The sequence below is a fragment of the Ruditapes philippinarum genome, unplaced genomic scaffold (genome assembly GCF_026571515.1).
Source record: "Ruditapes philippinarum isolate M1 unplaced genomic scaffold, ASM2657151v2 ctg281_1_1_1_1, whole genome shotgun sequence".
Lineage (NCBI taxonomy): Eukaryota > Metazoa > Mollusca > Bivalvia > Venerida > Veneridae > Ruditapes > Ruditapes philippinarum.
Window position 1 is genome coordinate 22,570 of NW_026851635.1, and position 27,493 is coordinate 50,062.

The 27,493-nt window shown below is 31.1% G+C and overlaps 1 protein-coding gene and 1 long non-coding RNA gene across 4 annotated transcripts; one reads left to right on the top strand and one right to left on the bottom strand.

Annotated features, from left to right (window-relative positions):
- The first annotated feature begins 33 nt into the window (after positions 1-33).
- On the top strand, positions 34-27,005 carry LOC132725266 (uncharacterized). Of its 3 annotated transcripts, none has more exons than XM_060710401.1 (9): positions 34-178; positions 8,076-8,241; positions 10,175-10,415; positions 11,368-11,578; positions 12,758-14,100; positions 14,557-14,641; positions 14,893-15,027; positions 16,013-16,193; positions 16,698-27,005. In XM_060710401.1, exons 1-9 carry the CDS (start codon positions 101-103, stop codon positions 16,913-16,915), a joined length of 2,658 nt encoding a protein of 885 aa, XP_060566384.1. In that variant the 5' UTR covers positions 34-100; the 3' UTR covers positions 16,916-27,005. The 3 variants fall into 3 exon arrangements, with proteins under 3 accessions (XP_060566384.1, XP_060566451.1, XP_060566526.1); XM_060710468.1 differs by having other exon boundaries at positions 14,560-14,641; XM_060710543.1 differs by having other exon boundaries at positions 11,383-11,578.
- On the bottom strand, positions 1,882-3,144 carry LOC132725690 (uncharacterized). Its single transcript, XR_009625101.1, has 3 exons — positions 2,807-3,144; positions 2,190-2,276; positions 1,882-2,021 (listed from the first exon to the last, which is right to left on the bottom strand). It is a non-coding gene; the product is annotated as an uncharacterized LOC132725690 (long non-coding RNA).
- Positions 27,006-27,493: the final 488 nt, after the last annotated feature.

The following is a 27,493-nucleotide window of genomic DNA, read 5'->3' on the forward strand; positions in this document are numbered from 1 at the left end:
AAATTTGCAATTGGGTCACTCCGCGTTCCGTTTATCTTAATCTCGATCTCAAAACGAGGTTTTCGAACAGCTGTTTAGCATACGAGAAAATGTTCTTTTGATGGCGGTGGTTGCGGTAAACAGAAGTTCTAATTTTAATCTGTTAGGAACAAATGACGTCAAGACAGCATTTCGTAGTGTATGTGAAGAATTATAGTATATAGTTTTATCTATTCGTTGTGACTTTCAAGTCGATTGATATTTTATCTCATTGATTTCTAATACAAAATTTCGTCTGGTCGGAGGTTTGTTTTTGTTTTGATTTTGAATCATGAATGAATGACGTAACGCATGTGAAAACACAAAATGCACGCAAAAACGTCTTTTGATATAATACATTGTTTTTACCCTGTGGTAATATAGCATAAAAAATATAATTTGCTTCTTAAACCGCCAAAGAAAACTTGTAATCAGTTGCCAGATTTTCAATGTTTACGTTTTGTTGATATCTGTTTACAAAGCATAGAAACAATGCTGACAATGCATGTTGTGAAATAAAAGTAAATTTTTGGTTGTTTATTGTTCATATTGATATGCAACATCCTGTTGTTTTCATTGCCACTTGAGCATGTATCAGATAAAATAGATTTATTTAACTTTTTTTCTAAAGGATACTGAACAAGTTGAATTTATTGAACAAGTTGAATAAAATTATAGATCTATTGTGCTAGCATGATAGATCTATTATCTTATTTGAGGAGTTAAATAAATTCAGCAATGAATATTCATGAATATACCCAGCAGGCACATCAACTTTGTTTCAATGTTGAATTATGGTTAGATTTCATAGTTGAAATAAGGTTGGATTTATATTCGGATTTGAAAGTTGAAACAACGTTGAAATTTCAACGTTGATACAACGTTGCAGCTTCAACGTTACAACGTTGAAGTTTCAATGTCATTTCAACATTGAAAACCCATTGGTCATACTTTATTGTTTGGATATAAAGCAAAGTAACCATATTTAACAAAATATCAAGACAATATTAAATACTTCAGATATTTTATTTCAAAAATACAGTTTAAGTGCAGCTTAAATTCACTTTAATAGTTTAACAATTAAGCTACAATCTGTTCCAATCTTTTCTTCTAGATCTTTCTGGGTATGTCAAGTTTTTGAGTACTTCTTTGGCTGTTTCTTACCGCTTCTTCAAATAAAAATAAGAAGTTTGTAGTTAAAAGTGACTTGGTCAATCTAAAAATTATACATATAATTACTCAACTTGGTGATTTGTTTTTATCTTAAAATGCTTATCTCTAAGATTTACATCATAAAACAGCATAGAAATTGAAACATAGCTAAGTTTCATATATTGACAGCAAATTCTGTACATAAAACAACAAAATCTTTTTAAAAAAAGAAGCTATTTAAAATACTCACCTATTGACCTTTTCGAAAACCTAGCTAAACACCGTTTTCCGGTACGTTGCGGATTTAGCTCTGGGGAATTACACCAAATGAAGTACATAACACAGTTACATGATATTTCTATTTTACTATCATTATTTTACCGTTTAAGGTTAAAAAATTTAATGATTTTGAAAATTATCAATATTCCTTTAATATCTAATGCAAATTTTTGTAAAAAATAAATTGTTTATAATGAAAATCGATAAAATTTAAACAGACGTAGTGGAATCTTCCATAATAAATAAGGTTATTTTCTGCGTAAACTTTGTATTTACTTTATTTTTTGTATGGAATTATTCATACAATGATATTCAATTATTTTTTAATAAAGAAATAACTGTTTTATTTCAATTTAATTTAAAAAAAAGGCCGAAAACAACGAGTTCGCTATTACACTCCATTACGTGAATTCCCCAGAGCTATGTACAGAATGTACCGGAAAATGGCGTTTAGCTAGGTTTTCGAATTCGTGAATGATTGGTAAGAAAAACTGCTCCATGTCATTTACTTGCAGCATATTACCAAGAAATTATCATTCTAGGCTCTAGCTAAGACCATTTTATGCAGCATCCTGAAATCAACAAACATGTAAATTTTATGTTAATAATGTTACAGGAATATTCTGAAAATAATATATTTTAAGACAAGATAAATATCGACTAGTTGAAAAAATTATACTTTGTATTGTAAAGAAATTCAAATATATAAATTAATAAGAATTAATTTCAATTTAACAAACCTGACAGTCCTTTTCATGTTGAATGTATGGTTTACAGGCTACAGCTGCAATAGTGCCAATACTCTAAATTTCAGCCGGGACCAGGATCTAGAATATAAAATAATATAGAAATAGATTTATTATTCCCAATAAATTTACGACTATTAAACTTTAAAGTTTAACACCCAACTTTGTTATTTAACTTCATAATAATGTAATTTTTTTTTCAAACTAATTAACACTGTATTATACTATCACTAAAATATAAACATAGTTATATTGACGAATCGTCTTGGGACGTAAATTATGTGGGCCGAACTACTATATGGGTTTCAATTTTATAATTGATTAAATTTTAATTAGGATATAGTACAGAAAAATGTTTAATATGAAAAATAAATTAAAGAAAGACAAGATTTGTTAAATCATAAATTGCCAAAGAACTCAATAACTTCGTGTTTACAAGGCCTACCGAACCCAAATCATTCAATTAGGTCGCGAAAACGTGTCAAATCAACTCAATCATGTGTTTTCATCTCTCATTTATTTCGTAGAATAAATTAAAGTAGAATTTTAAGAATAAATAATAATATTATAGAAAATAATCAGTAAACTAAAGTAAAACATTATAGTAATACCTCCGAAATCCAAATAAATTGCCGAATCGTGTTGTTTTTCAAATTTCGAAACAGCGCCCCCATTTGCACGAACGATAATCATAGACAACAAACAAAATCAGGGACCGCAACAATTACTTCCCCTGACCAGCGTTATTTTATAAACGGGGTTTTGAATAATATCAATTAATTAATTAATATTATCCATAAAGAACTAAAAAATAAAACAACAAACAACAAAACATATTTACTAATATTAAAAGCGTTTATAGAAAGTGAAAAATTATCTCCAACTTTATTTGTTTAAGCGCTAATTTTGAATATCCGGAAAAAGATTGTAACGCAAATTTTCTTGATAAAAATCACTTACAGACTAATTCAATTAAGATGAGAGGTGTATATTGGCTATTTAACACCGGTTTGGAGTTTTGATGCGTAGGAATTAACCATGAAGGCCGTACGAAGGCCGTAGCCGATATACACCTCTCCGGCCGATGTTATTTCGATTCTAACACAATAAAATAAGGAAAATCACTAGTGTTATTTTTCAAGCGGAAATAACTTCCTGTGCCGTTTTTCGTATAACGCCAGTGTATTTTTTCTATACTTTGGGAATGGTGCCAGTACCAGACTGATTGGGAAAAAATGCGTTATTTTGACTTAAATTGGGATTTTTTAAAAGCATTTTTTCAGGTAGAAATAAGATAAGTCATCATGAATATAGATAGCTAACAGCTTCCACTGTCCAGGGAGAACTATTGAGTGGTGATTTATATGAATATGTTGGATTTAAATGATTTCAGAGAAATCACTAGGGCTTGTGGTTATTTTGAACAGCCATTTTGGGAATTTAAACATTGGAAATTGGGAATTTTAATGTCTATTTTCTATTGGGAACAGTACCGTTTTAGGGTAGTAGTTATATAAAGAAAAAAAACACTGAACGCTGTTCGATTTTCGCACCCTACTGTTGCGAAGATATAGAAATTATTAAACAAAAGAAATAATAGAAAAAAAACAATATTTTATCAAGTTTTCAACAATAAAAACTTACGTCGTATTGTGTTTACATCAGTGCCCCATTTATCATTCTTGTATGTATGAAATAACGTCAGCTTGTTAGCTCACCTGTCACAAAGTGACAGGGTGAGCTTTTGTGATCGCTTTTCGTCCGGCGTCCGTCCGTCGTCCGTCCGTAAACTTTTACTTTAAATGACATCTCCTCATAAACCACTAAGCCAATTTCATCCAAACTTCACAGGAATGTTCCTTTGGTGGTCACCTTTAAAAATTGTTCAAAGAATTTAATTCCATGCAGAACTCTGGTTGCCATGGCAACCGAAAGAAAAAACTTTAAATATCTTCTTTTAAAAAACCCTAAGAGCTAGAGCTTAGATATTTGGCATGGAACATCTTCTAGTGAGTGTCTACCAAGTTTGTTCAAAAAAATCCCTGGGTTCAAAATTGGCCCCGCCCCAGGGGGTCATTGATTTTCCCTATATGCATATAGTAAAAACTTAAAAATTCTTCTTTTAAAGAACCCAAAGAGCTAGAGCTAAGATATTCAGCATGAAACATCTTCTAATGAGTGTGTACCAAGTTTGTTCAAATAAAAGCCCTGGGGTCAAAATTGGCCCCGCCCCAGGGGGTCATTGATTTTCCCTATATGCAAATAGTAAAAACTTAAAAATTCTTCTTTTAAAGAACCCAAAGAGCTAGAGCTAAGATATTCAACATGAAACATTTTCTAATGAGTGTGTACCAAGTTTGTTCAAATAAAAGCCCTGGGGTCAAAATTGGCCGCCCCAGGGGGTCATTGATTTTCCCTATATGCATATAGTAAAAACTTAAAAATTCTTCTTTTAAAGAACCCAAAGAGCTAGAGCTAAGATATTCAGCATGAAACATTTTCTAATGAGTGTGTACCAAGTTTGTTCAAATAAAAGCCCTGGGGTCAAAATTGGCCCCGCCCCAGGGGGTCATTGATTTTCCCTATATGCATATAGTAAAAACTTACAAAATCTTCTTTGAAAGAACTCAAAGAGCTAGAGCTAAGATATTCAGCAGGAAACATCTTCTAATGTGTGTCTACTTAGTTTGTTCAAATAAAAGCCCTGGGGTCAAAATTGGCCCCGCCCAGGGGGTCATTGATTTTCCTTATATGTGTATAGCAAAAACTTAAATAATCTTCTTTGAAAAAACCCAAATAGCTAGAGTTTAGATATTAAGCATGAAACATCTTCTAGTGAGTCTCTACAAAGTTTGTTCAAATAATAGTCCTGTGGTCAAAATTGACCCCGCCCCGGGGGGTCTTGATTTTCCCTATATATGCAGTAGTAAAAACTTAAAAAGTCTTCTTTGAAAAAACCTAAATAGCTAGAGTTAGATATTAAGCTTGAAACATCTTCTAATAAGTGTCTACAAAGTTTGATCAAATAAAAGCCCCAGGGTCAAAACTGGCCCCGCCCCAGGGGTGTCACTGTTTTTAACTATATGTGTGTAGTAAAAACTTACAAAATCTTCTTTTAAAAAACCCAATGAACTAGAGCTTAGATGTTTAGCATGAAATATCTTCTTATGGATGACTACCAAGTTTGTTCAAATAAAAGCCCTTGGGTGAAAATTGGCCCTGCCGGGGGGGGAGAACAGGGGGATGAAATCATTGTTTTTCATTACATGTGTGTAGTAAAAGCTTAACATTGTGAAACATCTTCTAATGACAGGGTTGCCAGCGGACTTGAAAAGTCAGGGAAATTGGGTATTTTTTCAAGGTCAGGGAATTGTCAGGGAATTTTGAAATTTAGTCAGTGAAAAATGAAAATCCTGAAAAGTCAGTGAAAAGTCAGGGAAAAATTATTTCAAAGGTCGAAAAATTTACGCATTGAAGGTCTTTCTTGGCTATGGCAGTCTTTAAGCATTTAATATTTGACTTTATCACTCTCACAGTTAAGCATTAAATTCAAATAACAGTAAACTGTGATATTAAGAAGCATTATATGTTAACTTAGTGATTATAATACCCATTATTTACCTTAGAACATCATTCAGCCTAAAGACTGAAAAGCTTTGCAGCCCTTGCCTCCAGAGCTGACTAATATGTAATTTCTGTTGCATAATTTAACCAGTTTCATCATGTTTGCAAGACAAATCCTCTTGTACAATTTCTTAGTGTCAAAGCAAAAAGCAAAGCAGGTTATATGCCAATATGGTAGTTTGGTATACATGTATACTGACTAGATTTTGTTAGTAATTAAAAGCCCTTCTTTGCTTTTTGCTTTGACACTAAGAAATTGTACAATAGGATTTGTCTTGCAAACATGATGGAAACTGGTTAAATTATGCAATGCTATGTTTTTCACACTAACTTTTTTTCACACTAACGTACTTCACTCATTCAAAGTCTTTAATTTTATAGTGATTATTTCATGATATGCCAAAACAGCCCTATGTTCTTGTTTTCACAATCAGTGGAGTTTATCATGATGCCTTATACAAGTAACTGTGTTAAATGTTTATTGTTCTTATAGTTTAGAGATGTTTGAATTTTAAGTTTTGTCATACAAGTATTACTCTTATAGTCTTGGTGTTTTATGTGTTACTACTAGGAAGGAAAGAGTGACTTATGTGATTTCTAATACAGATGCTTACATTATGATTCTTCTGATTTTCATGTCATATGTTTCACTGACCAAAAGTCACACTGCGTTTGAATAGAAATAGTTAAGAATAGTAGAACACAATGTTTGAATCATTACTTTGATGTAAATGTTTTATATTTTGGAAAATAAATACAAGTTTACATGCAAAAATATAATGGGAGGATTGGACGGCTAAAGGGGAGGTCAGGGGGCCATTTATGTGTTTGACGATTTTGGTCAGTGAAAAACATGAATTGGTCAGTGAAAAGTCAGGGAAAAGTCAGGGAATTTTATTTCACCAAAGTGCTGGCAACCCTGAATGAGTGTCTTCCAAGTTTGTTCAAATAAAAGCCCTGGGGTTTAAACTGGCCCTGCTCCGGGGGCCTATATACAGGTGAGCGACCTCAGGGCCATCATGGCCCTCTTGTTTATGAATTAGTTGTTTACTTAGGATGACGTCATTACGCTGCTTACAGATTGGCGCCGTTTTGTCAAAATATTTATTGACTGATATGGATCTGATATGTGGCGTTAGTGTATGTGAGATATTATTTCGGTATTGTATGAAAAGAAAACATTTTACGAACTGAAAATATAAATAAAAATGCTTTTTATTGTTGCTTTAAAATGCTTTGTAAACTATACAATCGAGGGTGAAAAAATAACAGCGCATATACAAGTAGTCCATAACCGGTGTTTATTGGCAGTTTAACACCAGTTTTTTTCCTTCTTTGTCTATAGTGACAAAATCACGTGAGGGTTAGAATAAAGGAATAATAACACAAAATAATTGGTATAAAGTTTATATAATGATTAAACTAAATGTTAATCTTCGACCATAAACAACGTTGTATCAACGTTGAATATACATTGGCAATATATCCATATGGTCGCCCATAGTTGAATATTGGTTGAACAACGTCACGACCATATTTCAACGTTGAAACAACGTTGAGTGCCTGCTGGGTAATATTCTATCTAGATCTTCATATAGATAGAATCATAGATAAACTAATTTTGTGTCATCACTAATTCAGGCCTTGATGAATATTTCTACAGTCACTCGCGCAGCCGGGTCAGTTACCCTTCAAATTTACTTGCCCTTCATAAAATGTGCTTCCCCTGTATTTTGACCAACAAAATTTGTAAAAATCAAATGTAAGACTCAAATTTACTCTGAAAATAGACGATAATCACATTCAGAATGGGCAGAATCCTTTGCGCGCTTCGGTGATACTCAGTTTTTCCCATAAGTCTCCAATTTTTGCACTCTCGTTCAACTTCGGCAATATCTGTGAATTATTCTCTACATTGTCTACTACATAGATTTTCTTCGGAGAAATATTGGTGTGGAAAAGTGTGTATTGTATTTTTTAGAATAAATAACTATTGCTTTCTATATAAGTAGAAAATGCTTTGTCTTTTTTTTTTTCAATGTACCTCCGGAAATTCGATATGGCGGTATTTTGGCTACTTTTCCCCAGGATGCATCAAAGCTCAGAAAATACTGCGACATGTAATAACTTGCGTGAACACAATTCCGCCGATACCGAATTAAACTGTGTGACATCACAAAATTTTAGGAAAGGGCCCCTTACTGTGAAATAAAATTTGTGACCATGGTTTTTTTAACTTTCTCCTTATCTTTACAGAATGACAGCTCTTCTGAGAGATCTACGCCACAAGCAATGACAAATCTGAAGGATGCTCAGTCAAGCTGGGGAGAGTGTTTGCCACCCCGTCATGTACCACCAAAACAAAAGCATGGATATAATCCATTGTCATTTAACACTTCTTTTGATGAAACAGGACCTGCAGGTAACAATATAAAGTACATGAAAATAAACATAGATTTAGATTATGAAATATTTTAAGCATATCTTTTATGCTCCCTTTGAACAACTTAAATGTTTCTCACTAAGCTTTGTTGGTTGGGCATTAGTCACAAAATTAAATAAAAATGATATATAGTTTTATTATTTTTTTGCAAGATTTATAAAGGATTTTCTGTAAACCATACCAAAGTTTCTCTCTATCTTATAAAGTAGAAAAGTATTTAGTAGAAATCAAGTTCGAAAAAAATATTTTCAATTTCACTACTATATTTTTAGCTCACCTGTCACAAAGTGACAGGGTGAGCTTTTGTGATCGCTTTTCGTCCGGCGTCCGTCCGTCCGGCGTCCGTCTGTAAACTTTTGCTTTAAATGACATCTCCTCATTAACCACTGAGCCAATTTCATCCAAACTTCACAGGAATGTTCCTTTGGTGGTCACCTTTAAAAATTGTTCAAAGAATTTAATTCCATGCAGAACTCTGGTTGCCATGGCAACCGAAAGAAAAATCTTTAAATATCTTCTTTTAATCAACCCTAAGAGCTAGAGCTTAGATATTTGGCATGAAACATCTTCCAATGAGTGTCTACCAAGTTTGTTCAAATAATAGCCCTAGGGTCAAAATTGGCCCCGCCCCAGGGGGTCATTGATTTTCCCTATATGCATATAGTAAAAACTTAAAAAATCTTCTTTTAAAGAACAGTAAAAGCTAGAGCTAAGATATTTGGCATGGAACATCTTCTAGTGAGTGTCTACCAAGTTTGTTCAAATAAAAGCCCTGGGGTCAAAATTGGCCCCGCCCCAGGGGGTCATTGATTTTCCCTATATGCATATAGTAAAAACTTAAAAAATCTTCTTTTATTGAACTGTAAGAGCTAGAGCTTAGATATTTGGCATGAAACATCTTCTAGTGAATGTCTACCAAGTTTGTTCAAATAAAAGCCCAGGGGTCAAAATTGGCCCTGCCCCAGGGGGTCATTGATTTTCCCTATATGCATATAGTAAAAACTTAAAAAATCTTCTTTTAAAGAACCGTCACAGCTAGAGCTTAGATATTTGGCATAAAACATCTTCTAGTGAATGTCTACCAAGTTTGTTCAAATAAAAGCCCTGGGGTCAAAATTGGCCCGGGGGGGGGGGGGGGGTCATTGATTTGCCCTATATGCATATAGTAAAAACTTAAAAAGTCTTCTTTTAAAGAACCGTCACAGCTAGAGCTTAGATATTTGGCATAAAACATCTTCTAGTGAATGTCTACCAAGTTTGTTCAAATAAAAGCCCTGGGGTCAAAATTGGCCCCGCCCCGGGGGGTCATTGATTTTCCCTATATGCATATAGTAAAAACTTAAAAAATCTTCTTTCAAAGAACCCAAAGAGCTAGAGCTAAGATATTTAGCATGAGACATGTTCTAATGGGTGTCTACCAAGTATGTTCAAATAAAAGCCCTGGGGTCAAAACCTGCCCCGCCCCAGGGGTCATTGATTTTCCTTATATGTGTATAGCAAAAACTTAAAAATCTTCTTTGAAAAAACCCAAATAGCTAGAGTTTAGATATTAAGCATGAAACATCTTTAAGTAAATATCTACAAAGTTTGTTCAAATAAAAGCCCAGGGGTCAAAACTGGCCCTGCCCGAGGGGTGTCATTGTTTTTAACTATATGTGTATAGTAAAAACTTAAAATATCTTCTTTTAAAAAACCTAATGAGCTAGAACTTAGATGTTTTGCATGAAACATCTTCTTATGGGTGTCTACCAAGTCTGTTCAAATAAACAAATAAAAGCCCTTGGGTAAAAATTGGGGGGGGGGGGGGGGGGGCTATATACAGGTGAGCGACCTTAGGGCCATCATGGCCCTCTTGTTTGTACTTACATTTTGTTAAATGGTAAAATTTTGTGATTAAATTTGATTGGTACAGGAGCTGCAAGTAGCCATAACATGAGTGCTGCATCAGCTGTTGATTCTGGATTTTTCGACCACTTGAACTTGGATCAACTTAATCTTAATTCGAGCTGCAGTAGTGATAAACTCTCTGGTCTTGATGACTTGGTAAACAAGATTGTAGAAGATGATGGCTCTCTGTTTGGTTTTGATGGACTGGGGTCATCAGAACCAGACAATGGCAAAAGTAGAGTAGCATCAAACAGTTTCATTGACAGGTATAGTTATTTATTGCCTATTTGGCATAAAGAAAAAAACTGAAAAAATAGTATCATTCCTTATAAAGTTGAAAAAAGGGTAAACCAGATTCAGGAAAAAAGTGGAGGTTTTAACTTGAAACTTCACAGAAGGATCTCATTGATAAGTGCAATGCCTTGTAAAGTGTTAAAATTGTTGCCTTTGGTAATGTTGATTGACCTCATGTCACATGCAACTTCTTGTACAACATCATATCTCATCGACCACTAAAGAATTAAGATAACTACACTCACTTATTTGAGATTTTATAGGTCACTGTGCAAAGCCCTGGTGTTGATTTTGACAGATTTATGGCCCTTTTTGAACTTGAAAAATTCTCCATGCAACATCAATTTTCAAAACTACTGAAAGTTTTCATTTGAAAATTATCACATGTCTTCAAGATCATAATTAATGGTCACAAATCAAAGTCTATAATTCTTACGTGGATTTTCACTTAATTATTGCACTTAATTATCTGCCCAATTTTGACTGAAAAGTGTGATTTAAAAAAAATAAAAAATAAAAACAACAGCAATGTAGTCTTCTTTTTCATTGGTATCATTGGTAGTTATGATAAAAGTAAAATTGCTTTTATCATAAAATGTAGTTAAAAACTACTTGAAAGGCTAAAAAGTATTTATATTTTTGAAAAATAAAAAGTAATTGAAAGTAAAAAACATTGTACCTGTACTGAAATTTACCAGCTCAAATAATCCTATTTAGAGCAATGTTTTAAATGTTTGTTGGGATATTTTTGGTCCAAATAACTCAAGTAACAAATGTTAAGTTAATGTACATGTATTTGTAACTTATTTTCTTAATTATGCCTTGCTGTTTGTGTGTATTGATATTTTGAACAGCAGAGAAATATGTTCTTAAAGCTTATGATATGCATATAAAGATAGTACCTTTAAATTGTTGTGTATTTAGAAATGTTGACTTCAGCATGAGCAGTGTATGGTCAGCAGGTCTAGAAGACAGTGCATCTTTACGGGCATCAGATGTTAGATCTCCATTACCTTTTGCTGGTCAGTTACACAGTACACCTAACTATTGGGAGGATAAGCTTTACAACAAACAGACCATTCAGGCTACAAGACCTTCCTCCAGATTAAACACAGTGGGCGGACCAGTATCACAGGTCAGTTTTGTGGCATGTGACTTTAGATTCCAAACATTCTGGAAAATCAGTCTTTTAGTTTAACATAAAGTAATCAAGAAAATTGTATTTTTTTGTTTAATTTTACAGGGTTATTTTTGTTAACATTTGTGTGATTTTAAAAAATGAAACTTTACAATTTTTATTAGAGCTGTGTATTGCCAGCCAAGTGGTGATCAGATCCGCCATTTAGTCCTGATGATTCTCAAATTGAACCACAAAAAATTTCCTTGTTATGAATACTAAATGAAATTTAATTGTTGTTTGCATATTTAAAAAAAAAAATGAATATCAGTAATGACTTACATTGTTCCTTTAATAATATTTTAATGTTTAAGCTGAAAATAAATTGAGAACAGGGTAAATGCATGTGAAATGTAAACAGGAGGAAGTTAAATATTGAAATGAAAGTTTTTTTTGAAGGTTTTATACATTAATTAAACAGTAATTAGGGCTTTTAATGATTTAAGTTTGAATCACGATTCAGCGACCTAGGGTTTACAAATCCATATTGTTATGGTCTGAATCGCGAATATCTGATCATCCGACTAATCATCACAGTTCTAATACTAGTCTACTGCCTGCAGTACTATCCCTTGTATTCAAGTTGTCGGACTGATTGCTTAAAATTGTTGTTTATACACACAATGAAATATTATCTTGTCAGTTTTAGGCAAATATAATGCCTTGTATGCCGAAGCAGTCATCAAATTTTGCACTGGCACGGTGGCCCATGGCCAGTGAAAATTAGTTCGGGCCAGTGTAAATTAAAGAAAATTTAGTTAAATATATAGTAGAATAAATACAAAACTGGAATTTGGGCCAATAAATTTAAAATCTTAAATTCAATAAGTGCAAAGTCACTCAAGTTGATATATTCTTTTCACTAACTATCGAATATAATATGTCACAGTAAAGTTATATATATATATTTACTTGTGAGGTGCAATTTCTTCTTCACAACTTATCGACAACTTATCTGGGACATTGAGTTTTCATTGTCTCTCACAGCTAATTCTGCAATTATTTGAGATTAGTTGTCTATAGCTTTTGGAGAATTTGGTATTTACTGTTCAAGTTTGTGTAAAAACCCAAATAATGAACTTTCTACTGAAAATTTATGCTATAAAAAGATCTATTATAACTTATATTTTATTGTAGCATGTTGAGGTGGGTAAGCATGCAACAGGCTTCAGGAACCAACAAATGTGTACCACAAGTGATGAGTTAGGCTTTAGTTTTTTCTCACCAGTCCCATCAACACCTTCTCGTAGGAGACTTTCAGAAAGGAGCAGCATTTCTTCATATACTTCTCAATCTAGCAGGCAATCCAGTGACACAGATTCTTTTCTTGAGATGCAGAACATTGCACAAAATATTGATCAGTCTGATGTAAGAAATGGCCTAAGGGATTTTAATACCCATTTCAATAATGTCCAGATGGGTACACCTAATCGAGGGATAGCTGCTTACAAAGATTTTGAACCAGACTCAACTTCAATAACTTCAGCATTTCAGCCTTTTGTGAATTCAAAATGTGATCTTGAGCACAATTCAGACAATTTTCAGCAGACTCAAAACTTATTGAATAATGTAAAAAGTATTGCAGAATCTCTAACCAATTCCTCAGCAAAACGTGCTCTCACATTTAGAGGTGATAAAGGAATTACAGACGAAGATATGTTAAAGTACAACTTTGACAGAGCAGATCTTTATTCTCCTAATACTTGTCAGGTAACACAGAGTTCATTTCTTAATGGAAATACAGACTTTAAGCCAATTGTAACGGCATCTAACCGAAGCCAGAGCACTCTTTCACTGTCGCAAGACACAAATGGAAATATCAAGAATTCATTTGTCAATCATAAAACTCAACCATTAAGAATATTGACTCAAACAGCAAGTAGTTGTGGAGTTTCTAGTGCCCAGAGCAGCAGTTTTGCCTGGTCTAACCCAAGCACACCTGGCTCAATCCCTATGAGTTCTAACAGTAGTCTTGCATCAGAATTGCAAGGTTTCGACAATGCTTCTATTGCCAGCAAACAGATGTTGTCACAATGTACTTCAAAACCATTACAATATGTGCCATCAGTACTTACAAATATGGAGAACATGTCATCTCAAACAGTACTTATACAGCCAGTACCAACAACAACACAGCTGTATACAGTACAAGGGAGATCTGACCCACAAAATGTGAAGTCTGATAAACTTCAAACAGATGTTATAGGTGGACAAGTAATGGTTGAAACACCACATCTTTTAACGACTGTACCACCACAACAACAACTTCTTAAGTATCCGGCACCAAAAGTCCCATTAATGCTCCCACCTGGTACCATACTACAGCAGCCATTTATACCACCAGAGGGTTTCGACTTGGTAGCAATTGATGCATTTGGGCGTATGATTCCAGTACAGTATACAGACATGGCTTACCAAGGTGTTCAGCCAGGTTATGTGTATGGCTATCCTCCTTTCGTACCTACATTCAGGCAACAAAGGTAAACAACTTGATTCTTTTTATGTGAAGAAAATGTTAACTATAGGTGAAATCTCAGTTCTTAGTAACATTCTACTTGAAAACAGTAATTGATATATTTTGTTTACCTATGGTTTCAATGTATGCTTTTTGCTCTCCCATGTTTTAGATGGGTTTTTTTTATTTGAATATTTGAATGTAGACCCACTTTAGTCAACTCTTTGAGGATCTTTTTTTTTTGTTCAATAGATAACCCGTATGTGTCTATTACAATCAATGCTAAAAGAATCTGCTTGTTTCTATGAGAACTATGTTTATTTGATCAGTTAGTAGAAAGTAGACAGAATAGCAATTTAAACTGATCATAGATGTAATCTTCTATATATGCAGTTGTTTCTTGGATCTTTTCAAGAGTAGGTTCAGACATTCGAAATCTGTTTGCAATATTTGAAATTTATATCTCTCTGTCTGTATTTAGAAGGAGTGGACCAGCAAATGAACTACATACCAAACTGGAAGAATGCTATGAGCAGTTTAAGCAAGTAGAAACAGAGAGGAAAAAGGTAAAAGCTCTTTACTAGCATATAAATTGTAAGTTTGTTGTATGAAAATATGCCAATTTTTGCTGAAAAGTAGTAAGTCAAGTAAATTAAATAAATAGAATGTAAAGGGAAAGTGTTTCAACCTGAGAGTTATTTCAGTTTATTGTGCCATTTTATATGCTGGAAATGAAGTCATTTATAACTTCTTGATGATAAAGTATGTGACTAAATAAGGATTTATTGTTGTAATCACATTTGTTGTTATATATCAGACTGAAGCAGAATTAGCGAGACAGAATCCTGGGAAGAAAGTATCAAGTGCAAACAATATTGTTGTACCCAGACTGCCGTCAAATCCATCACGTGTTGATAGGCTTGTTGTAGACTCTTTCAAAGAACATGCAAGGGTAGGAGACAGTTTTTAAGTCTATATTTTTCTAGACTTGAGAATCAATACAATACAGTGCAATACAATACATAGTGGATAATCATTGAAGAGAGGCTCGCATAATATTGTTTTATTCAACTCCGGGATTTAGCTACACAAATATGATATTCAATATATCCAGCGTTTTTTTCCTCTACTTTGGGAATGATGCCGGTACCAGACTGATTGGGAAAAAAACGTGTTATTTTGACTAAAATTGGGAATTTTTTTAATGCATTTTTTCAGCTACAAATGAGATTAGACATCATGAATAAAGATAGCTAACAGCTTCTACTGTCCAGATAGAACTATTGAGTGGTGATTTATATGAATATGTTGGATTTAAATGATTTAAGAAAAATCACTTGGCCATGTGGGCATTTTGAACAGCCAATTTGGGAATTTAACATTGGAAATTGGGAATTTTAATGTTTTTTTTCTATTGGGAATGGTACCGTTTTAGGGTAGTAGTTATATATAGAAAAAAACACTGATATCACATACCCAAAATAAGAACAGCTTTCAGTTGAAAAAAATTTAGTGTGACATTACATTATGTTACAATAACGCAAATGTCAAAATATATGTACAACAGTGAAAGGTCAGTGAATTGCAAAAAAATTGTGGGTTTGTGGTAAAATCTGTTATTAATTAGTAAGCCACCAGTAGTAAATATAAATTTAATACAAATAATTTAAAGGTTCCAAAAAGAAAAAAATATCTAACAACTGTAGGATATAATTTATTCTGTACAAAGTAAGGTGTATTCCATAATTTGATGAATATAAAATAAAAAGATTTCATAGATTTATGGCATTGAAAGAGAACTAAAGTGAGTGTTAGGGAATATATTTCAGTGATTTCACTTGTTTTCTTAGATAATATATAATAATAAGATTAGATAATATATAACATTCATTTTATAGTTTAATTTCATAAAACAATACATGGCATGACCTTTTCAGATAATAACACTGATAGAGAAAATGGAGAAATTGCGAGATATGAATATACATCCCAGCATACATTCATCATTAGAGAGGTGGCTAGAAGCTATCAGGAAAGTACAGGCCAGGAGAAAAGAGGAGATTGTGAACTCAGCCAACAGACATAGAAATGGTGGCCCAAGGCAGCATGATGAAAAAGGTAAGGATATATATGAAAAGTCAAGTAAACCTTACCTAAGATTATGTTCTATGTAAAAATTTTATAATCTACAGTAGTTCTTATTGATACATAAGTTGATAAAGTGCATTAATTTGTGTTGGCAGTTTTGTTATTGTACACCAATGTATTATGAATCTAACAGTATAAGTTCATATTTAAAGTAATGTTTAAAAGCCTCAAAATTCTAATGGGAATTTTAGTATCTTAAATTCTTGCTTATTTGCACAGGTGTACTTCTTATAAAAAAAAATATATTTCATATGACTAAAATTTTATTCAAATCATTAGAGTGCACACTATTTGATTATTGTTAGTACAGGTTAAATGGTTTCTCTGTATGATTTCATTTCAGAAATCCAAATTCCTTTCTTAAAACACAATAAGGGTATAAACTAACCTGTAATCATTAAAACTAGTGTGTGGCCTCTAATTTAATTTACTTACTCAGTTGATTTCATAATTTTTATGCACACTTATTTTCAGATATTTTAGCATTGGCAGCTGCTATATCTGAGTTGACTGTATTGACACGTAAGGCTAGAACTGCTAACTGGTGTGCCCTACAGATGGCAACAAAAGATAATCCAAACCTTGAGAAGCAGGGTATTGTACTACAGCAGGCAGACGGACTGAAAACCTACAGAGTTGTGCCAAACCATGTAGTAGTGAGGACAAGTCGGACAAACACTCCTGTAGAATAAAACGGATCCAGGAAGAAGCTGAATAACTATCAGGGTTTAAGTATTAAGGGTTGTATTAGAGAAAATGACTTTACAGAAGTGCTTTTAGATTGCTTGTCCTGTAGAACATTTTTAATGTTGTGAGGCATTGAATAGAGTAACTATTTTACATTTATTTCCCAGATAAAGTACTGCTTTTGTGGTTACGCTTTAGTTATTTTTAATATCGTAAACTTACCAAGTTACCAGGTATTGTTGGGATAAGGTTTCTTTATAACTTTAATGACCATATTTAATTTTTTGATAAAGTTGACTTCTTAGATATTAAGGTATTTGGGATTTTGTTGTCTTATTCTTTTAACTGGTCATGACCTAACAAATGCAAGTAGAGCTATCTTTGATTATGCCAATCACAAATATTGAAGATTTCAAAGTAACTTACAATTTTGTGAGCAGTTGTATTAAAATGCTGTGAAATGCTCAGGTAATACTTTATGATGTTTTTTTTTCTTTTCCTTTACTCTTTTTCAAATATTTATTTTGACAATTTGCTTCAATTTTACTTTCAGTTGTGAAGAAATTAGGGAATCTCATTATAATTGTTATAAATCATTTAATATTATTGTAAGACTTTTTGAAAAACCTATGTAAAAATTATTTCTTGCATCTAGAGAAAGTGATAGTTGATGCCATATTTTTCAGTTTATCATTTAGAATACTGATGTTTTTTTTCATTTAATCACATATTGTATTTTATCAATTTGACCTTTTGTTTTAATTGTAATCTAAACTTATTATATTAAGGAGTAAAGAAATGGTTATTTATAGTTAGGTATGATCATTCAATGATGCTATATAAATCTTGTGAACATAATTTTCAAGTTGAGATTTATTATCTAAGTGTTTTTGTCTTCCTGGTCTTATTATTGTTGTGCCTAAAGTTAGATATATGTAAACATTTGAAACTTAGAAAAGCTAAATGGCTTTTAAAACTAGCACTGTGTAGGTAAATAGAGAAATATATTTGATTAGTTAAAATATAAATAAGCTATACATACAGTCATACATGAGATTGTGGTGTAAAAATATGTAGTTATGCTTAAGACAATTGGAAATCTTCAATTGTTAACCTTGTTTTCCTTGTATAGTGTTCGTTATCAATTAGATATGATGATGATAAGTATAATATTTATTTGTTTTATTTACTGGTTTGAGTAAGTAAATAGTGTTTAATATTAATTAGGTCTGACAATAGATGTGATATTGATTTTTTTTTTGTTGTTGACAATTTGAAAAGTTGAATGCTTTCCTTTTTACACTTAAGCATAAGTAAGAGACGTTTGTTCAAAGTAACAAAATATTTTAGACTGAAATATAAAGAAAACAATCACAATGGTAGAGAAAACAAAAAAGGGACACTTTAAAAAAGAAGAGTTTATTTGGTCATTTTTCTTGTACCCCTTTACCAGTCATTATTTTAAGGTAAAACATGCACGGTTGACAGTGCATCAGAAAATTTAAAATAATCCTCAGAAATGTATCTGTGCTTGTTATTGCATATGTAGAGATGAAATCATACTATATTTTTGTGTTTATTGCTCACCATGTCTCCTGATCAGCTACTATTGTGAATATGTTTTTTTTTTCTAATGTACTTCCAATTATTTGCACTCCGGCAGGTTTATTAGATATAGATAACATGTAAGGTTTTTCATATTCTAATATATCAAAATTTGTGCATTATTCTTCTTTTAAAAGAAACAAAGAGAAATTGGCTTAGAGGAATTTAAAATGATTTTATCTCGTCATATGTGTAGCATTGTAAGTAATTTAAAATAATATTATATTAAAGTATGTATGTTATTTAGGTTGTAAGCTCTGTGATATAAACATTCCAATATTTATTAAATATTTTGCATAGACTTCTCTTTGTGCAATTAGTCAAATTATAGCAATAGATATATGCACAATGTAACCTCGTACATTTTTCCCTCTCTATATAGAATATAAATATATATATATGTATATGAAAATCATGTTTATTTTTGCAAGCAATTCATCTGATGTTTAATGTAAATGTACTACATTGATGTGTGTCTTTCAAAGCAAATGTTTTTACAGTATTTATGTCTTGTACACCTTTATTTCTCTCTAGTCAGAATCTTAATTTCCTTTGTTGTTTTTTCTCAGTGCTATTTTACATTGTAACCCCCACAAATAGTGTAATTTTCATTGTACTTTAAACCAGAATTGGTCCTATAAAATTATGCAGTCTTTATTTTTTTTGCATCAAAACCCCCATACTTCACTGCTGTATAGATTATGCATAAATGTTATTCAAGTTAAAATATATAATGGAATTAGCCAAAGTTTGTCAACGTGGTTTAATTTATTTAGGGACCATATAGCTTAAATGATACAAAACCAATTAAGCTTTAAACTTGTATATAAAAAATAGTTGCTGAATAGGTTGCCATGGCCTTAGCCTATGTTATTTTTATGTGTTTCAAAGAATATAAAATGCAATATATGTTTAACACACTGTGATTTATTTGTGTTTTTAATCAAACTTCTTAAAAGGCATTAGGTCAAACTTGTTCAGAGATCTTGGAAAATATGAATAATTGAAAATTGAAATTGTATAATAGAGACATTTTTACAAGCAGTTTCATCTAGATATATTATACTATTGAAAGTTAAGGTATTGACTTGGATGAACGATTTAAAGTATACTTAGAAATAAGACCTACTATCAGAAGTTTATCATATCTCACCCAAATATTACTACTTACTTTTACCTTATGTATATGTTGTTGTTTATCTGACTTGTGTATTTGTCACAAATCAGTGAAAATGAAGAAGCAATATTTTCACACAATGTCTAAATGTGCAGCTATATATAACATCACCTGAAGAAAATGTTGATTGTAACATTGGATTCTTTGTGTTATTTATTTAAATGTTTTTAAAAGCGTCATATTTATCTAGTGTTGTCTCCACTTAGATGTACAACTGCCTTAATGCTCCTATATGTTGTGTATATATCAAAACTATTTTTATTCAAAATCATTTCAATTCATATTTAGATCATGTTAATTTATATACATTGCATCACAAATCATTGTTTGTTAAAATCAAAACTTGAATTTTGACATCTGCTGTATTGTACTGGTCTAAGAGTTTTAAAATACCTGTCTTAAAACCCGTCATTTGATTGGTTGTCTTATGAATTTCAATTTTAAAGTGACCAATATCAGTTGTCTGTACACCTGTTTTTAGTAGTTCACAAATTCTCAAATTCTGAATTAAACATCTGAGAAATTTTCATAAAGCATCAAAGTAAGACAGCTTTATATCCTGGGAGCCTCAATTCTTAATTTGTACATGATTTAGGCATAACATGTTTATCAGGGTAAATGTGTAATCTTTTTACTTTTCTGATTAAATGACTATTTAAGTACATTGTTTAAGTACATGTTGCAATAAAAAAAAGCGGTTAAAGACTATTTAAAAAATGAAATGCAGAGAGGAAAATTAATGTTATAGAATCTGTAAAAGAGAATATTTAGAATCTGTAAAAGAGAATGTTTAGGAAATGTAAAAAGATAAACAGCAAAACTTGCAGACATGTAATTGATAGATATACTGATTGTTAAATGAAATATTCTCATGACGGAGCATATATCACTGCTTATGCTATTATTAAGATCAAATTGTGAATCAAATTTACTGCAATTATATTGTTTAAGATTTAAGTTTTGCAAATATTTTGCAAGAGTTATAGTTTAGTATATTTTAATGTGAATGTAGACACAGTTACTTAAAATGAAAGATTTACGAGCATTAAAAAGTTAGATAATGAAAAATCCGTAAATGTAACACATACACAGGTTATAGGGACTCAATCAAGTTACAAAAGTCTTAAGTTATAAAATTCTGAATTCATACAAATATAAACATGGGCACTTAAACAGAAAAATAAGCAAACTATGATAAAGGAATACACTCTGAATTTTAGTGAAAGTTATTTTTTGGTGCCAATCTCGGTCCAATTTCAGTTATTATTCTGGGGGAAAAAACAGAAAGAGAGAGCATATGATCTGGAAGTTTAAGCAGAATGGTTTACAAATCTTGAGAAACAAATTTTCGGTCTGTCAAGTCAAAAACCTCAGTGGAGTCCTTTTAAATGCCACATGCTGCTGTGTCATGCCTTCAGAAGATGTAAATATAAATTTTATTATAAAACTGCTGTAGTTAGGTTTTAAAAGTAGTAGAAATCATTCTCCACAAACAGATCTTTTTTTTAACTCCTCTTTAAAGTCACAAATGTTGCGAAAAGAAATATATTAAAAATTGTAAAGGTCAACTGCTGATTCTATGTTTAGTAATCTCATTTTTTCACATTCAGTATGAAAATTTTAAAGCAAATAAGTCATCAATGATTTAAAAAGAGTCTGGACACTCATAATTTTTTATTTACAATTGATATACTATATAAAATTGTTTTGAGATATTCATCGTTAAAAAATTTGATCAAATTGAAAGGAGACATTAGGAGATGAATTTTAATTAAATGTGAGGGGAACTGCAATTTTATTTGGAAAGTGTATACATATTACTGAATTATGTTAATAAATAATTGAGGGTGTAAGAATGGCACTTCTCCCTTTGAACTACTTAAACTGCATGATGCCTTTGGGACCAGCCGTGAGTAACTAGTGTTTATTAGAAACAAGAAGGTAACATGTCTGCCATATTTTTCATGTGCAGGTATACGAGATTTGTATGAATCCCACAATATTGGCATCATACATATGCTAGTATAGTATATGAAGTTTACTAACATGTATATATTAAATTTATTTACATGTACATGTGTATATGTATATTTATCTGTGTGTTCTTCTTCCAATTGAGATATTGATGTTTAATGTTTTTGTGTTTGATTTTCCTGTAGAATAGTGTTGAGTTATTTAGAATAGTATTTTGGCTTGTCTTAAAATGCATTTCTGTTTGATTTTAGTTTATAGAATATTAGTTTTCTACATATTTAGCTTTATATTTTGTATTTTTTCTGTTATATTGTAGATTTATTAGTTTATTTTCATAAATATATAGATATTCTAGTTTTATTTATTTACTTACCATGTATATTTAATTTTCTTGTTTAATTCATCTTCAGCATTGTTGCACTGAAACAAAACTTTGTTAGGAAAAGAATTTTAAAATAAGTTATATACACAAAAACTGACAACATCTGTGAATTCATAATTGTTTATGTGAACAAAAGAATAAATCTGTGCTTGTAAAAATCTGAAATGAAGTGTTAAAATATGCGGGGCTTTCCTTTATTATTTTACATTTTTGTCAAAGGCTGACCTGAAATTGCCTGATATGATTCCAGTACTGGTTATTTCCACAAAGCTGTCTGGGGAGTGTTCAAATAAGCTTTAAGAATTTATTGCATTCAAGCTAGATTAAAATATGTTTCGTTATATTATATTATCTCATAAATATTTTGCAATTTTTAAAAGTTAAGTGTTTCAAAATTCTTTATTTTGCCTATTATAAAATGATAGTATGATGTGAAATTCTGTTTCAATTTCTTTATGTAACAAATTGATCACAGTTAACTTGTATTTTGTCTCACTTTACCATGACTTGATCACCAACTATTTTCTATATTTACTACTTGCAAACATTTATTTTGGCAATGTCACTGCCTCATTGTTAAAAATGTTAACTTATATATGAATATGTTTATTTTCACTGTCTCGTGTTTGCATTACTAAATCAGGAACAATGTTGTTTTTTTGCTCATTGAAAGATTTTCATATTTGGTCTGAGGATCAAATGGTCAGTAGATTTTATCTAATTGTGTGTGCCTATTCACAAGAGTTGATGCATAATACTGTTGCTTATAATATCATAATAATATAAACTACATGTTTCAAAACTACTTAAATAATAATAATGGTTAAAAAAACATCTTTCAGTTTATACATGCATAATCGCTTTCAAAATGTGGAATGATAATTTGGTAGTGAATTATTAATTTCAATCGTCATGGTTTAAAGATTCTTAGATATTATTTTTTATTGTGATTCTTCCCTGTGAAATATATGTGTATTCACCTTTTGTCAAAAACGAGAAGAATGGATTCAAGATAACAATGTATTTTAATGAAAAAATATATATGTACATGTATAAGATTGACAGAACGCTGTATTTACAGTACTTTTAGATACTTACTTATGCCCTGTCATCTAGTTAGTGTTAGAATACAATAGACAATACAGGAATTGTAAATTATATGAAATTAGTTATGGTCTTGGGCCTGTGTTTTTTTTCCTGTTAAAAATAGAATAAGATAAAGAACATGTATAAAAATTATTACAATATTGTATAAATATAAATGAACTTGTGTTGTGATTTCGGGTTTTTTCAGATTTAAAGTTGTAGAAAGTTGTTATATTTTTCCAGTTATATTTATTGCATTTTTCTGTTGTTGTTGTTGGTATAACCAGTAGTGTATATAAAATTGGTATTACAAAATAAGAATTATATATATATGTATTTTGACTGTGATATTAGTGGCATTTACTGTTTGAATTCATGTTATTAGATGGCATTGTTTTTTTTTATGAATTTCATCCTGATTGTTTAGTAAGCAAACTGCAATAGTCCCTGTATTTCAAATTGTCATTGTTTTTAACTAATAACAAAGCAAGATTTTCTAAGTGGGGTTTAAGAAACTGCTATTAAAACCAAAAAATGAGTAGTTTGAAAAGGTTATTTAGAATAAAAGGTGTATTCTTTAATCAGTTTCATGCACATTGTAATTTTTATATTATAAAAAAATATTTGTTATATTTAAAAAAAAAAAAAAAAGAGTTAAATTATATTTGAGAATCTGGAAGATATTCATGGAAAAAAAGGATGCTGCCTACACAGTGATTCAAACATTAGTTGATTGTTTAGTGCTTTAGATCATGTTGTCTTGTATTTGGGACACATTTTGTCAAATTTAGTATGACCTTTAAAGAGGGACCAAAATAATGAAATAGAATTAAGCAACAAGAATTTAGATTGGATAGTTTCTGGATATTGTAAGGAGCTTGCACTGTATATACAGCTTGAGATGAGACCTCATTTTAAATTGTAACTTGTTTAATACTATATTGTCGATGTACAGCACTGAAGATTTTTTACTTTATTGTTTATTGGCATGAAAAATACGTAAAAACAATTTCATTATTCATCACATTCATCACATATGATGATAAAATAACAACTGAACATTGTCAAATTGCTGTTTTAATGGAACTTATAGTATCTGTAAATTCATATTTAAGATAAGCAATTTATTCTCTTTTATACACAAAGCTGTTCCATTATGACCTATCAAATACAAAACATAAATTAGAAGTTGGATCATCATGTTGTCATGGTTTTAAAGAGGAGTTAAGTTTGTGGCCATAGATCTTTTGCATACTAACTCCTCTGTGTATTTACTGATATCAGTAAACATGTAACCTGTACTCAAAGAGGTCATATTGGAACTTACTTTACATATATTGCCAAGTGATAAAGTATTATCTAGTGATTTTGACAAATGTTCAAAACAAAATCATGATCTGAATGTGATTGTGTATATTAAACGAGAATGGTTTGTAAGAACTTTACATACACCTGATACTGAATCTTTTGAATTACCCAAGTATTTGAAATACTGAGCAATTTTTTTAAATGATATGCATAATAACTTTTAGAATAATTCCAAACATGAATGTTGAAATGAAAGTTTTTAGACAATTAGAATAGTGCAACAATGCTTTAAGAATAGCAACAATCTTGAGAATATTTTGGCCTACTGCAATATTAAGTTGCCTTGTGATGCGTTCAGATTCATGTTGTAGGTATTGATTAGAATGAAGATCTTTATTTAGTTACTTACTCACTTTAAACATTGTCAACGGCGAGATAGCTGGCTATCTGTCATTAGTTTTATAATATATAGTCAATGCACGTAGCCATTAATCAAATTTTAGATCTGAAAGTCTGTAGAAGTGTCTAGTTTAAACAAGTCATTTAGGTGTAAAAACAAAGAACTGTAGAAGTGCTTTTGTTTGGGATAAGGGTAGCTTATATTAGTTTTATACACAGCATGTTTTTTTTTTTTAGAAACTATGAACAGAGGGAAAGTTGCTTTAACAATCATGTGCTAAATGGTATTTACAATGTTTGTTTTTGTAAATGACCATCAGTAGAATTTACAAGTTTCTGTGTACTCAAACAGAACTTAATGGATTTTACACAATTTGTCTGTGTAACTAGTGTACATTCAAATTTCTTAAAGCTCAGTAGCCTATAATTTTTATTGCCATAGTAACTAAAAGAAGAAGAAAAAATAGTTATTACATGTTATTTATAAGCATTTTTTTGTGTGTTTTATAAATGAATTGATCAGTAAACTCTTTAAAAGTGATTTCAATAAATTATAAAAAAAAAAGAAGTGCTTGTTAAATTTTTTTTTAAAATGTGCCATACAATCTAGTTTTTTTTTATTACAAATTAATAATGATGAAATGTATTAAAATTTAAAGTAGAGATGTTATTTGCTATGTGATAACAATGTTGACCATTTCTGCGTTAGTTTTAACAATACATGTATATTTCTTTAAATACAGACTATTAATTATTTAAAGTTCCAGGTTTAAAAACATATCTACACGTATAACTTTATGTGTTAACAAATAGCACCCTGTCAAACAGTATGTAATAACAGCTAGATTCAGGAAAATGTTTGTCATTCCTATGGTTTTTTTTATTATAATGTTTTATAATGAAATAGATAGCATACATGTGGGTCTAATTTTGCATGAAAAATACTCTGACTCCATGAATGCATTTATATATTAATATTGACTGAAATGATATGAGCCCTGTCATGACAAAACCAACATAATGGGTTTGCAACCAGCATGGATCCAGACCAGCCTGCGCATCCGCGCAGTTTGATCAGGATCCATGCTGTTCGCTATCAGTTTCTCTACTTGTAATAGGGTTTGTAAGCGAACAGCATGGATCCTGATCAGACTGCGCAAATGCCCAGGCTGGTCTGGATCCATGCTGGTCGCAAACCCATTATGTTGGTTTTGTCATGACGCGGCTCAATTATCTAATAGAATTTAAGACTGTACAAAAATCAAACAAAAAATTGTATCATTTCACTGAACTTTGGTTTAAAGTTGAATTCACTATTTTTCTATCACCTTGTCAACATTTACAAGAAGAGAATGTTATTAAAATCGTGTTCAAAGAAAAAGGTCACAGATTTGTATCTGGGAAGACTTCTTTTATCTCACTTGAGAATATTGTTGATTCACCATTAATTATTATCAAAATGCACAGTTTTCTGTTTTGATTTCTTTCATCTTTCTTTAGAAAGGAAATATTTATGATGTTACTGTTCTGTCAAAAAATTGTTATCAGAATTATAATCAATTGTTTATTAATTATTACTATTATCCCCATAACACAGTGTTATGGAGAAGGTTACAATCAGATTACATAATTAAATGTAGTCTTAAAAACGATCTTAACCTGCTGGTATTAAAATCAAGAATAAAAAGTTTGGCTAGCCTACACACCTTTGCAGTCTGACTTACCTATATATTATTGGTAGCTTATTTCATTTGTAATTTGATATTACACTTTGAATGGACTGTTCCAAAATCAAAGCTGGGTCAATATATAACATACATTCAGCAGGTTAAAGGTGTAGTTAAGAGCCTTGTTATAAATATAAACCACCTTCAGTTTTGTGAAAATTTGTTGAAAGGTTTTAAAGAAATTATCTTGACCAAGTTAGAAAATCTGTGATCTTATATTTCAGAATTATTATATGTTAAAAAAATATATGAAATGATATGTAAAAATGATGCATACTGCATAGATTGTTTTATAAACTATTCAATTTCATGTTTATTTATATTGTTTGAACCTAGTTCTAGTTTTGGTGTTATTTATGACTATTCAACTATGAAAATAGGCTGGTTCACTTTTTACAACTACAAAAAATTAAAAGCATGATTGTTCAAAATAGAAATTTGTTTGTTCTCTTTTTCATCAGTCTATAGCTCCACATTCAAGGAAAAAAAATTAATTTGTAGATGAACCTTGAGGAGTTCTACCTGCCACACCCATTTTCAGATGAAGATGTGTAGGACTAGGTAATGTTACATTTTCTCAAACTATCAGTGCTTTTCACTTTAAACTTGATACACTTGTCTGGTCAGACAATTGTCAAATTGAAGTGAATGTGAAGAGACTGTACAGAAATAACCCTTGGTCCACTATAAAGATAAGATGTACTTAAATGGTACTTTAAGTTGAACAAAATTGGTAGCTAGAGCTGAAAATAGAAATTTACTTTAAACAATGTCCTTCATTAAAATTGTTCTGGTTTGTTTGCTTAACAAAATGGCAGCCAGAGCTATAAATAGAAAAAAAACACCTTTAATATGTTTTGATGAATCTGTTAAGCAATGATCATAAGGTAGTCCAAAAATTGCTCCAATCCATCAGTCTGTTGAA

What these genes read in the sequence shown, in the direction of transcription:
- LOC132725266 (XM_060710401.1), top strand. Translation starts at nt 101, where the DNA reads ATGGCGGTGGTTGCGGTAAACAGAAGTTCTAATTTTAATCTGTTAGGA. An exon ending in TGGGCGGACCAGTATCACAG is followed by an intron (nt 11,579 to 12,757) that starts GTCAGTTTTGTG and finishes ATTTTATTGTAG; the next exon opens with CATGTTGAGGTGGGTAAGCA. An exon ending in AAGGCAGCATGATGAAAAAG is followed by an intron (nt 16,194 to 16,697) that starts GTAAGGATATAT and finishes ACTTATTTTCAG; the next exon opens with ATATTTTAGCATTGGCAGCT.